This window comes from Oreochromis aureus, unplaced genomic scaffold (assembly GCF_013358895.1).
Source record: "Oreochromis aureus strain Israel breed Guangdong unplaced genomic scaffold, ZZ_aureus HiC_scaffold_25, whole genome shotgun sequence".
NCBI lineage: Eukaryota > Metazoa > Chordata > Actinopteri > Cichliformes > Cichlidae > Oreochromis > Oreochromis aureus.
The window spans coordinates 59,782-74,102 of NW_024108816.1; the positions used below are offsets into that span (position 1 = coordinate 59,782).

Here is a 14,321-nt window from a genome sequence, read left to right on the forward strand (position 1 = left end):
TTGTGGTTGTTGGTGATGCTGTTGTGGTTTTTTGTGCTGCTGTTGTGGTTGTTGGTGCCGCTGTTGTGGTTGTGGGAGATGCAGTAGTGGATGTTGGTGCGGCTGTTGTGGTTGTTGGTGATGCTGTTGTGGTTGTTTGTGCTGCTGTTGTGGTTGTTGGTGCCGCTGTTGTGGTTGTTGGAGTCGGTGTTGTGGTTGTTGGAGATGCTGTTGTGGTTGTTTGTGCTGCTGTTGTGGTTGTTGGTGCCGCTGTTGTGGTTGTTGGAGCCGCTGTTGTGGTTGTTGGAGATGCAGTCGTGGTTGTTGCCTCGGCTGTTGTGGTTTTTTGTGCTGCTGTTGTGGTTGTTGGTGCCGCTGTTGTGGTTGTGGGAGATGCAGTAGTGGATGTTGGTGCGGCTGTTGTGGTTGTTGGTGATGCTGTTGTGGTTGTTTGTGCTGCTGTTGTGGTTGTTGGTGCCGCTGTTGTGGTTGTTGGAGTCGGTGTTGTGGTTGTTGGAGATGCTGTTGTGGTTGTTTGTGCTGCTGTTGTGGTTGTTGGTGCCGCTGTTGTGGTTGTTGGAGCCGGTGTTGTGGTTGTTGGAGATGCAGTCGTGGTTGTTGCCTCGGCTGTTGTGGTTGGTGGTGCTGCTGTTGTGGTGGTTGGTGCCGCTGTTGTGGTTGTGGGAGATGCAGTAGTGGATGTTGGTGCGGCTGTTGTGGTTGTTGGAGATGCAGTCGTGGTTGTTGGTGCCGCTGTTGTGGTTGTTGCTGTTGTGGTTGTTGGAGTCGGTGTTGTGGTTGTGGGAGATGCAGTCGTGGTTGTTGCCTCGGCTGTTGTGGTTGTTGGTGCTGCTGTTGTGGTGGTTGCTGACGCTGATGTGGTTGTTGGTGATGCTGTTGTGGTTGTTTGTGCTGCAGTCGTGGGTGTTGGTGGGGCTGTTATGGTTGTTGGAGCTGCACTCGTGGTTGTTGGAGCGGGTGTTATGGTTGTTGGAGCTGCAGTCGTGGTTTTTGTTGCGATGGTTGCTGTTGTTGGAGCTGCAGTCATGGTTTTTGGTTTAGGTTTCATGGTTCTTGGCGCTGCAGCCGGGGTTGCTGTAGTAGCTGTTGTGGTTTTGCAATATGTTATATTTATTCTAGTAGTTTTGCACACATTTTTTGCATCCCTCAATCCCCAATTGTCAAAACATTATATTTCTTTTCCAGACGTTTGATATATTTATTTAGCATTTGTCCAAGTAAATTCTTCCTCTGTGTTGCACACACATATATTTCCCTGTCTATGTTCAGTTTAATCCATTTTCTCGACTATTTTCTATTAATCAGGTCATCTGTATTAGGAGGCGTTTGATTTCTTTTGTGATCATATGAACCAAAGTCGTGTGTTGGAATGCAACGGGACTTCCAAGTTGCACTGATTGGGACATATGGATTGTTTCTGCATAATGCTGTAGTTGACTGGAGTTATTCTTATAAAACATTTTTTTTTTTTCCTTTTTTGTTTCCCTAGGTAGGTAGTTAATTGCTTTGGATTTATCACTTTTTAAGTTAAAATAAGTAGATAATGGATTGTATTTGTTTGTTATTTGTTTTTGCTATTTAATTGTTTGCATTCTTTGTGTGTCTGAAATCATCTTATCCACCAGTATTTATACTCCTCTTTTTGTCTTGCTTTTTTGGTCAGTTTTGGGATATTTTTTATTTTCCTGTTAAGTTTTGTTTTTGTTGAATTGTTGTCTTGTGTCTTATGTTGTGATTAAATGCACAAGCGTTTCAGTGGTTGAAAAATGGATTATGTGTATATTTGACGCTGAATCCTTTATGTGCCTAGATTGTGTCTGTCTTTCATTCTTGACAAGCTGATAGAATAGCAATGTTAAAGAATAAGAATTTAGTTCTGTATATTAAATGAACTGTACAACAATATACTTTCATTCTATAACTATTACCTCAATATACACAGGACACAGCAGTTTGTCTCAGTTTCATAGGTAAAGAAGAACATTTAGAATAGTGGAACATGAAAGGCATGCAAAACTTTTACATTTATTACTCACCACAAATGTCAATGTCTGAAGTTAATTTGAGTTTAAATTATCTAAATTTTAGGAGCAGGACCACGCCTCCAGACATATCCCTTCTCGTTCTTATCTACATATGATCCCCCTGTCGTACAAGCTGTTCGTTCTTGTTTTTGTGCCCCACCCTCCTTCCCCTTTTTCAGTTCTTTCACTTTTTTCACTTCTTCACTTCTCATTAGTACATGGGGATTTCTCAGGCCCGGGAGCTGCCACCAGTCCTCTCCAAGCCCTTCCCCAAACCACACCTCAATTCATGTTTAAGCCATTCATCTTTATCTACTAAAAACGCTGTCAAGCCTAAAATGAGAACGTGGGTCCAGCTAGTGAAATATAGCTTTTGTTTAGCACATTTTTTCTATAACCAACTACAAGCATCAGTGTCATGAGATATGTCATAGTTCAAATAGTGAAACTTTAACTGTGCAGCCTAGGTAAACTTATAACCATGCTGTGTAAATGTTTGGCCAAAATTAATTATGGCAAATAAAGGTCTCACTGTTAGCCACATTTTGACACAACCTTTACCTGTTATTCCTTCTGTGTGAATATTTTTTTAATACAGTCATTTTTTTAAATGATATTGCTAAAAGTGTCACAAATTTAGTTGTAGTTATTAACACAGCCTCAATCATGTGCCTTAATGTTTTGAGGACCTTTTTCAGAACTGAATGATTTTAAATGGAATGATGCATGTGTGCTATTCCATTGACTGTGAGGATAACCAAATGCTGAGTCAAGAGGAGAAGAATCAGAGAGAAATTGTTTTTTGGTTTTTTTTAAGAAACACTTTTACCAGACATGCACTCAGAGTGTTCACTGAACCCACAACTTGTAGGTATTAAAAAACTGGGGAAATTTGGCTCCACCTTGCATTACTAGGTACAAATCAACTAGATTTAGTTACTGCACTCAAAATAAAAAAATGCTTAACCATTAAACTACTATAACACACAACTTTAATACAGTCTACATATTGTCTATAGCAATTATTCTTGAGGTTATACTTTCCAGTGCTACTGCAGTTTATTGATTTTGCGTCAACAGTAAGTTTAGCATCACTTAGCTTACCTGCTAGAAGCAAGGAAACTGATATCATCAGTAGAACACCCATTGTTCAACCAGTTAAATCTGTAAAAGAAACATATGTCAAGGTTTGTTTTATGGTCTGGTTGTTTTTACTCTGCAATTGAGTTTCTGGACTTGTGTTGTTTATTTAATTCTTATATGAGGGCCCAGGGTTTTGCAACTTTATATTATTTCATGTATTCATTCTCTTAGAATATGTAACCTTGTTAAGTTCTTCCCTGAGTGTTCCCCTGCTTCCTGTGTCATGTCTGTTGTATTAATTTGTGTGTCTGTCTTCCCCCTTTAGTTATCACTTTATCTGGATTTTAGCATTTTTGCCATTTTGGCTGTATCACAATAAACCTAATAAACAGCTCATTTGTTGCTCAATGCTGCCTGGCTGTGAGTGTGCACTTGGTTCCTCATCTCCACAACTAGGGATGAAGGACTGGTTCTTGCAGCAAACTGGTTTCCATTAATTCAATTCCTTGGAATTGCTTGCCTATTTATTCTGCTTATAGGTTCCTTTTAGACTTGCATTACAATAAGCTCAAGAAGTGATATCAATATTGGAATTCCTAAATTCTTATCAATTCCCATCCCTATCTACAACACATACACAAACACGCACACACACACAAAAATCTGCCATTATGTTACTAAGTTAAAAAATTTAGTAAGTGGAATTTTAAGTGTAATTAATATTATTATGCTTTAAAATGAAATGATAAATTATGACTATTTAAAAAAAAATCGTATTGGTACAAACATCATTAGTTTTATAAGTCATAATACAAAAAAAAAAAAAAAAAATCAGATTTACACTACAGAAAATATGTTCCATTGTACTTACCAAAACTGGAATCAAATGGAAATGTATTAATTCCTGTTTTTTATCTGTAGATGTCTTCAGTTTCTTTTTATTTTAAAATGGTGCAGTTCACCTCTTTGCTTTGGTAAATCTTTCACCTTATGTTCCTGTCAAAACACCTTTCGTCCTTATATATTTCAGCAGAATTAGGGCTAATGACGTAAGTAAGAAATGAGGTTGTTGCACCTTTAGAATGAACAATGTCATATCACAGGATTCACAAGTTCGTCAAGCCACGTTTCTTGGCTTAATATAACATTGCCTCTCCCTTCTTTTTGTTTCTCAAGAGTGACTCAAAGATATACTGACAGACCAAATACAGAATTCTAGTATGGTGAAAAGAAGTTGTAAGAAATGAAAGAGATATATGATCAAAGTAAATGGACATCTTTATAGAGTGTGAGTCTCTCAAGTTATTTACCACACAACAGAGAACTTTATAGTGATATATTGTAACTCAGAATCAAAGCTAAATTTCCTGATACTTTTCCAAGTGATTGCAAACTCATTAAATCAAAATGATTTAATATGAAATTATAATATCTCATAATTGAAACATGACATGTATCAGTAGGAAGTACTTTATATTGACATTCTAAAAGTGCTTTTACCACTTTGTTAGAACAATTTGTTTTAAAAGTGGCTCAATAATACATTTTCGATTACACTGATTTTATTCATTTAATATCCCCTCTCTGTTTACTGCATAGAAAGGACAAAACGCTCTGAATTATTGTTTAAACACTTTGATGTTATTTGTTTCATTTTGTTTATACATTTTTTCTAAGCCAAGACAAGGAGACTTTGCAAGGAGATTTCTGAGAGTTCAAAGAAATGCAAAGGAATCTGGCATTGAGAACCAACAGAATTACTGAAATGAAAGTGAAAATAGCTGCTTATGTGTTTTACATCAAGGCTCCAATTTGATAATTTTAGCAAGATCTTTCCTGTTGTTTTCAACTATGCACTTTCTGCAGATGTCCAACAATGGGGAATGGTGATGTATTCATATGTAAATGCTTTCTCATACTTTCAAATTACAGTTCTGCCGAAGAGTTCAAAATAAGAATAAACAAACAAAGATACAAGAAAAAGATTTCAAGAATATTGGTCCAGCTTAACATGCTATTTATGTATTTTCTCCATCATTACAACAACTTAGCTCGCAGCTTGCTTATTGAGTCATTAAGCTGGCTGCAGCTTTAGCATTACCTTCATAAAACATAGCAACAATTCCTCATCTAAAAAAAACTGTGAATCTTTTGTTGAACTTTCATCATCTCCAGTTCCTCTTTTAAATTCTGCTTTTAAGAGAAAACATTTTAGAAGAGAAGTATAATTAGATTTGATATTTGCAGGTGAGTTTGTCAAACCAGAATTTTCAGCAAATACCTCTCCATCACGCCTTCAGGTTAAGAGAAAATGTGGTTTGGAACATGTTGAACAAGCTTTGTAGTGCAAATGTGATCTAGGGATAGGGGCATCATACAAATAGCATAGTTCTTTCACCATAGTTCTTTAAGAACAAATGCAGTCTATAAAACAGTGATGAACTGTTGCAACACCAAAGAGTAACAGCTTAGGAATGTATAGGTCACACCTCTTCTTTGGAAATTGTGTCAGTCAGACAATAATTTTGAGATAGTGGCTTATTTAATATTTTTTTAAAGGAAGAAATTCATTTGTTTTACCTGTGTCTTTTATTGAGGACCTAGCCTGAATATGGCTAAGCATTAGCGTTAAATTGACCCATCATATATTCAGAGTATAGCAAACTTTAAACTGCAACAAAATTAACTAGCAGGAGTGACACTCAGATATTTTGGGTAGCTTATGCACAGTTCACAGTTTATGCAGTGCACAGTTTATTCACAGTTTATGCACAGCTTGTTGAGAAAGCAAGGAAGTGCATGAAAATCTGGACATTAGATTTGCAGGGTTATCTGGATTAAATATTATTATATGGATAAAATCTTCTATCATGGCATGTTACAAACATTTTTACTGTGTATTTTCTATGTACTCTTCATAGAGAGGTACCCTGTATACCTTGCATGCCTTTCAAAGCTGCAGTTTCCTTAGAAAACTTATACAGGTTTGCTTCCCATTTGTGAGTTCTAGGAAAGAAGAAATTTCACAAACTGACTTGGTATCCTATTACTGTACCATGCTCAAATTGAGTGACCTCTTTGGAATCTCCTATTGTTTCACAAATGTTTCAAGTGTGTTTGTATCAATAGGACTGAAAACATCTGAATGGATGCTGGCCAACGCCAAGATCAGGTGATCTGGTAGGACTTCAGCTGAGTCTGTCTTCCAGACCTGCCAGAAATAATTATGTTCTTGATTAATGGCCTTAGTATTTAATGAAGTTTGTTCTTTCTGCTTGTTTTTTTTTCTCTCAGCAGGTGATCAAGGAGATTTTCAGTGTCTTTTCTCTCTTTGTCCCTCTTCTCCTCTATTTCTTTCCCTCTCCTTTTGTTAACTGTCTTCCAAACCTCTCTTTCTATCTCTGTCCTGTCACCTGGTCCTTTCTGTTCTTATTGTAATAACTCAAAATGAAAAAAAAATATAAACAAATTACTACTACTACTACTACTACTACTACTACTACTACTAATAATAATAATGATAATAATAATAAAGGTAGAATACTGGCCTGCTTGGACCTTTGGGTGGCGCTGTCACTTGGTGTTCGCTATCTCTGCGGTAGAGTATCACTTCCTGTTCCTGCTCAAACACACTGTGGTGTTTGTCACTACCCGATCCGTACCGGAAACCCGATCGGTACCACGCATATGCGAAAGGTGTCTACTTCCGGTCAAAGCATTTTACAATAGTTATGGGTCAGAGTATCTCTTAAGATGTTAAGAATAATAAGTATCTTTTAAATTGTTTGCAGTAATGAAGCATTTCAATATAATGTAGACAAAAACAAAAAATAAAAAGATTGTTACTGATCAGGACTCCCCGATCCTTCCTGCGCATGTGCAAAGTCGGATCATACAAATCGGGTCTACCCGATCTGTACCGCGCATTAGCAGATGTTTTCTTCTTCTTCTGATTCATTTAATGACAGTTTACTCCCCAATGTATGAGGATACCGCCACCTGCTGACTGAGCGAATGAACCCTATTGTAAAATGAACTAACGTCATTACAAATGCATGTTAAATTTGATTTATTGATAGTCGAGTGTGTTTATGCTTGTCTGTGTGGAGAGGATTGTTGGAATAGTGATGATGATGTCCGCTACCACTGTCAATTGTCAGTAAACACTTAATCTGGCTGATGAATCTTCACATGACATATTAATAAGTCAGTATTATTAAGTCTGTAATTAGGCGCCATTCTTCTTATTTTACAGCGCTGTTGTTCAATCGGGAGATGCTCTCTGTTGAGGAGAAAAGCTTGAATTTCTTTGTATACAGATTATCCATTGTTTAAATGTCCCGGGCAGTCGAAAAGGAGGCATAGCTGTTGAGAAATGCTAGGAGCTAACTGGGTGCTAACTGTGTCATTCAAATACATCACTGTTGCAATGTTGGCAAAGAGAGGAAGTGACGTAGGATTTGCGCATGCGTGGTACCGATCAGGTTTCCGGTACGGATCGGTTAGTGACAGTGTTTTTGAGTAGCTTATCTGCATAGCAGTTTAATTAAAAACTTTTAGATAACTTCTTTTTAAATAATATAACCTTCGCGTGCTTCATCGAAGCACACTCTCTGTGTACTCACTCGCTAATTTATAGCCAAAGTATTCACTCACTGTATCTTTACTGTTTCACTAACTTAGCTTAGCTTGTAGCTGGCTCGCCAGCATGGCCTCTTTACCTGTCCCTCCTGCACTTTCCTGCTCATTGTGTTAGATATTTAGTTACTCCTCGGCCTCTAGCAGTAATGATACTTGTAATAAATGAAGCCTATTTGCAGCTCTGGAGGCCAGGATGACCGAATTGGAGACTCGGCTTCGCACCCCTGATACACCCGTAGCTAGTCAGGCTCTTGTAGCCGGTGTTCTGACAAACCATCCTACTTTGGCCAAACCTCCTACCTTAAGTAGTTTATGCACATTTCTCCTGTGATAGAGTAATTCCAGCAAAAATTTAAGTAGGTATCATGATTTGCCACTTAACTTTGCCCAGCAGAGTATGCTTGTAGCTCATATTCATATAGCCAGGAAGGTTTGCCACTTCATTTTACCCGTTAAAGTATGCTTGTAGGTAACATTCACAAAGATAGCATGGTTTGGCACTTAATTTTAGCTGTTAAAGTATGTTTCTAGCTCATATTCACAAAGGTAGGATGATTCGCTACTGAAGTTTAGCTGTTAAAGTATGCTTCTAGCTCAGATTAACAAAGGTAGGACGATATGGCACTTAATTTTACCTGTATTTTTCTAGCTAATATTCACAAAGGTAGGATGGTTTGCCACTTAATTTCGTGTTGTGTGCATGCGCAGAAACAATGGGTAGGATAGTTTGTCAGGTAGGATGGATTCCAGAACACCGGTGCAGCCGAAGGTAGCGTAGGCCCTGCTAGCTGTCACCCGGCAGGCCTCGAGCAGCATTGGAAAGAGGATGGCTGGGTGACGGTGAGAAGGAAAGATAGTCTTATACAGAAGCCCCAGGTACACCACCAAACTGTTCATGTGTCTAACCGTTTTTCCCCTCTTGGTAACATACCTGCCGAGGATCAAACTCTGGTAATTGGCGATTTAGTTTTGAGACGTGAAGCTAGAGACACCAGCAACCAAAGTCAATTGTCTTCCAGGGGCCAGAGCAGGCGACACTGAGGAAAATTTAAAAGTGATGGCTAAGAGTAAACGTAAATTCAGTAAAATTATAATTCACGTCGGCAGTAATGACACCCGGTTACATCAATTGCAGGTCACTAAACTCAATATTGAATCGGTGTGTAACTTTGCCAAAACAATGTCGGACTCTGTAGTTTTCTCTGGTCCCCTCCCCAATTGGACCAGGAGTGACATGTTTAGCCGCATGTTCTCCTTAAATTGCTGGCTGTCTGAGTGGTGTCCAAAAAACAATGTGGGCTTTATAGATAATTTGGAAAGTTTCTGGAGGAAACATCATGCAACCAGGTTGCAGCAGGATGATTATGTTAGTTTAAATGAATCAAATCATTCTGAGTCATTCTAACTATCAGAAACCTCAAAGCAGAGGCTGAGGGGGGGCAGCAATTTTCCAAACCAGCCTATTAGTCAACCAAAGACCAAGACAGACTTTTAATTCATTTGAAAGCCTGATGGTTAGCCTTATCTACCCTAGCTGCAAAACACAAAAACCAGTCTTATTCGTGATTATCTATCGTCCACTACCTGGGCCTTACACAGAGTTTCTCTCTGATTTCTCAGACTTATTATCTGATTTAGTGCTCAGCTCAGATAAAATAATTATTGTGGGTGATTTTAACATCCATGTAGATGCTAAAAATGACAGCCTCAACATCGCATTTAATCTGTTATTAGACTCAATTGGCTTCTCTCAAAATGTAAAAGAACCCACCCACCACTTTAATCACACTCTAGATCTTGTTTTAACATATGGCATAGAAACTGAACATTTAACAGTGTTTCCTGAAAGCCCTCTCTTGTCTGATCATTTCCTGATAACATTTAAATTTACAATAATTGATTATACAGCAGTGGGGAGTAGACCTCATCACAGTAGATGTCTTTCTGAAAGTGCTGTAACTAAGTTTAAGAATATAATCCACCCACTGTTATCATCCTCAGTGCCCTGTACCAACACAGAGCAGAGCAGCTGCCTGAACACTCCTCCAACAGAGATTATCCTGTTAATAATTTTGCCTCCCCACTACGTATGACACTGGATACTGTAGCTCCTGTTAAAAATAAGGCCTCAAATCAGAAGTACTTGACTCTATAATTCTCAAACACATAGCCTAAAGCAGATAACTCGTAAACTAGAGAGGAAATGGCGTGTCACAAATTTAGAAGATCATCATTTAGCCTGGAGAAATAGTTTGTTGCTTTATATGAAGGCCCTCCGCAAAGCCAGAACATCTTACTATTCATCATTGATTGAAGAAAATAAGAACAACCCTAGGTTTCTCTTCAGCACTGTAGCCAGGCTGACAAAAAGCCAGAGCTCTGTTGAGCCAACCATCCCTTTAACGTTAACTAGTAATGACTTCATGAACTTCTTCACAAATAGATATTTAATCATTAGAGAAAAAATGACCAATAATCATCTCACAGATGTAATATTATCTACAGCTACTTTGAGTACCATTGATATTAATTTAAAGTCTTTTTCTCAAATCGATCTTTCTGAGTTAACTTCAGTAATTACTTCCTCCAAACCATCAACATGTTTGCAACCAGACAGCATTTTAATACTGCTTGCTGAACCTATTTAACTTATAACACTTCTGGTGTTTGAACTATACCTGTGAACTTAAAATACCCATCTTGTCATGGTGCCTAAATCGTCCTTTATAATGAATACTTACTTATGAATGAATACTAGTTAAGGTTACTGTAGTAACTTAACAACCTTAAGTCACGAAAAACTTCACAAAATAAATCATAGTAAATCAATCATCTATTATACTTGGACCTCAGAACTAGCAGTATGGAACTTAACATTACCATCCAACAGCTCAAGCGTGATATTTTCCCACTTTTTTTTTTTTTTTTTTAAATTATTTCGTTACATAATCCTTGATCCAAGCTGGTAACTGTCTCGGTCTGTTAGGAACAGAAGGTCTTTTAGGAGTTTCTCTTGTGTTGTTTTCAACCTCTTTACCAGCCTGCAACGGCTCAGCATTCTCTGCTCGGCAGAGTGAGAGACGGGCTGCATTCCATCTCTTTCCATCACTCATGTTGAAGGTGCTCAGTCCAGTCTGTTGCTGCACTGACAGTGGATCAGTGAACTGTCTCTCTCCCTTCCCCACTCGGAAAGGTTTACGTATCTGCACCCTGTCACCGACCACAAGCTGGGGGATTTTGCCCCCTTCTTAGCATCAGTGTAGTGTTTACTCCTGTGCTGCTGGTGAAAGACTCTGGCCCTGATTTGGTCATACTGTCCTGTGTCTTTGGGAAATGGCAGGACATTTAGCTTTGTTCTCATTGGTCTCCCTCTGAGAAGCTGAAATGGAGCTGCTCCAGTTGTTGCATGAGCTGTAGCACGGTAATTCTGTAGAATCTCCGTTACGGCGGGCTTCCACGGCTTCTGGGACACCTGTGCAGCTTGAACACAGTCCTTCAGTACTCTGTTAAATCTTTCAACACACCCGTTTGCTTGAGGGTGGTACACACTTGTTCTAATGTGCTTGATGCCCCTTTCCTTCAGGAAATCAGCAAAGGCAGATGAAGTGAATTGTGGTCCATTATCTGTCGTAAGCTCACAAGGGTTTCCCTCCCTTGCAAAGACTGAAGACAAGAACCTAATAACAGTGTCTGTAGTAGCTGATAAAGTAAGGGCTACTTCTGGCCATTTGCTGAAGTAATTGACCAGTGTGATAGCAAACCTGCAGTCCTGTGGCCCATGGTCAAAAGGTCCAATAATGTCAACGGCCACATGCTGAAAGGGACCATCTGGAAACTGAACCGGCTGTAGGGGAGCAGGAGCAGTTTTGGCCTTTTTTTCACACGCTTGACAGACTGAGCACGATGACAGAATTGCATGGACTTGAGTATCCATGGATGGCCACCAGTAAAGCTCTCTGAGTCGTTGCTTTGTGCGAACTATGCCCTGGTGACCTTCATGTGCGAGGCATATCACCTTTTTCGCAGGGACCTTGGGACCACCAGACGTGTCCCCCGGAAGACTAACGGTGATTCCACAGCAAGTTCATGTCGCACCAGGATATATGGCTGCATCTCAGCTGGGAGAGACCTTTTCACCTTAGGCCAGCCTGAGCGGATAACCTGTCGCAGCAGAGAAAGGTCAGGGCAGTCCTCACATTCAGCTTTAAAATCCGTCAACGGTGTCACTGTCAAAAGAGGAGAAACTTCAGCTATCTCCAGGAGAAGGTCTTTTTCAGCATCAATGTCAGTGCTGGAGTACGTCAGGGGAACCCGTGAGAGGCAGTCTGCCATGACATTCTGAACACCAGGACAGTACTGCACATCGTACTGAAAACACATCAACCTTGCAGACCATCGTGCGATTCTCATGCCCGCTCTATTCATACCTTTGGTGCTGAGAAGGGTAGTAAGAGCTTGGTGGTCAGTACGAAGCGTGAATCTGCGGCCCCATACATATGTACGCCATCTTTCCACCGCCCAGACACAGGCTAACACCTACTTTTCTGTGGTGGAGTACTTTCTTTCTGCAGGAGACAGAGTTCGAGAGGCGAACGCCACAACCCGCTCCACTTGATCCGGGTGCAGCTGTGTCAACACAGCTCCTAGCCCGTAGTCTGATGCATCTGTGGTGATAAAAGTGTAGCATAATCTGGAATAAATTTACTGAACCAGGATGACAAACCCAGGAACGAGCGCAATGCAGCCATATCCTTTGGAGCAGGAGCCTCAGCAATAGCAGTAAGGTGATGTTGGCTTGGACGTAGGCCTTCCTTTGAGATTACATGGCCCAGGAATGTAATGTGTGACTGGCAGAAGGAACTTTTCCCAGTGTTAATCTGCAGGCCGACGTCTCTGAGACGTTGGAGAACAGCTTGCAGGCGTGTATCATGCACCTCATTAGATGTTCCATAGACAATGAGGTCATCCAAGTAGTTGCGAACACCAGGCAGATCTTTCAGGACTGTTTGCATCATTTTCTGGAAAGCCGACGGTGCTGATGCTAGGCCAAATGGAACACATGTGAACTGGAACAGTCCCTCATGAGTGATGAAAGCAGTCAGCTTGCGGCTCTCCGGATGCAAAGGTAATTGGTGGTATGCTGAGCTCAGGTCAATCTGGCTGTAGTGAGTGGCAGCCGCCAACTCAGAAAACAGATCCTCCATATGAGGAAGAGGATGGCAGTCAGCAATGATACTCTTATTGGGTTCACGGAGGTCAACACACAGTCTCAACTCCCTTTTGCGCTTCCGTGCCACGACCAGAGGACTCACCCACTCAGCTGCATCGATCCTTTCAATTATGCCAGCTTTGAGCAAGCGAGAGAGTTCCGCTGATACCTCTGTACGTACACTTAATGGCAGGCGTCTCAGCTTTTGACGTACAGGCTGCACATTGTTGTTTACCTGTACTTTATGGATGAACCCTTTAACACATCCAAGTTGAGCTGGTGGGATAGGATCAACATTGTATACAGCAGACTTCCGGTTAGTAGAATCAGGCTCATCTGCAGTTTCATCCTAAATGCGGTCCACTTTGCCTCTGACGATGCAGACGTTCAGTGCTCTAATGAGGTCGAGGCCTAATAGCGGGGAACCAGCTTTGACAATGTAGAAGGAAGCAGGAACTTTTTCATTCTGTGCATGCAGCGCAACTGATGCGGGCAGACAACCCATCACAGCTAACTCATCTTTAGCATAAGTAACTAGCTTGACTTTAGGTCGCACCAGTGCACAGTCTGCAAAATACTGTCTGTAGATAGTTTCTGGCAGAATAGACACAGAAGCTCCAGTGTCTACTATCAGCTCTACCGTCTGAGAACCTCCTCGTACAATTTCAATGTCGACAGTGCAGGTAAGCTTATCTTGAATAGCTGCCATCATTTTAGTATCTTGCACGCACAGTACTGCCAATTCTGGAACCACTACTTCTCTCACTGCACTGACTGACGACTTACATACCTTGGCAAAATGTCTCTTTTTCCTGCAGTTTTTGCATTTTGAAGAAGCAGCCGGACAGTTTTTATCATTAGCTAAGTGCTTGTGAGAACCACACCTGAAGCACTTCCGCTGCTGCTGCTTGGAAACTCCCCGTTTGCGCTAGTCTGGAGTGCAGCCTTTAGCAGGGCAAGGTCCTGTCTTCTGGTGAGAGCGAGAATTTGCCGTGTCGACTGTCTGAATTGGCGCGGTCGGAAACGAGCCAGGTGTGGAGAGTAGAGTAGCGTTTTTGACTGCTGCTTCCACCTGGCCTGCAATAGTTAGAGCCTTATCCAGTGTGAGATCGTCCTCCAGTAACAGTTTGTCTTTCACAGCGCTGAGATGAGCGTTGGAGATTAACTGATCTCTTATCATTTCACTTTCCATTTGTCCAAAGTTGCAAGATGAAGCTCTCAGAGCCACCACATACTGAGAAACAGTCTCATCCGCTCGTTGAATACGCTGTCTGAATGTATGACGGCACGCCACAACATTCACTTTCGGCACAAAGTGCTTCTCCAGTGCGCTCATGGCGTCAGCATATGTATCACCTTGCACC

General features: G+C 40.7%; 1 protein-coding gene across 1 annotated transcript; it reads right to left on the reverse strand.

The window, feature by feature from the left end:
* Positions 1-43: 43 nt before the first annotated feature.
* Positions 44-880, reverse strand: LOC120436868 (mucin-2-like; the record flags this gene model as incomplete). The annotated part of the gene is made up of 1 exon (XM_039607715.1): positions 44-880. A coding segment is annotated over one exon (837 nt), but the record flags the coding sequence as incomplete, so codon positions are not given.
* Between the last annotated feature and the right edge of the window lie 13,441 nt (positions 881-14,321).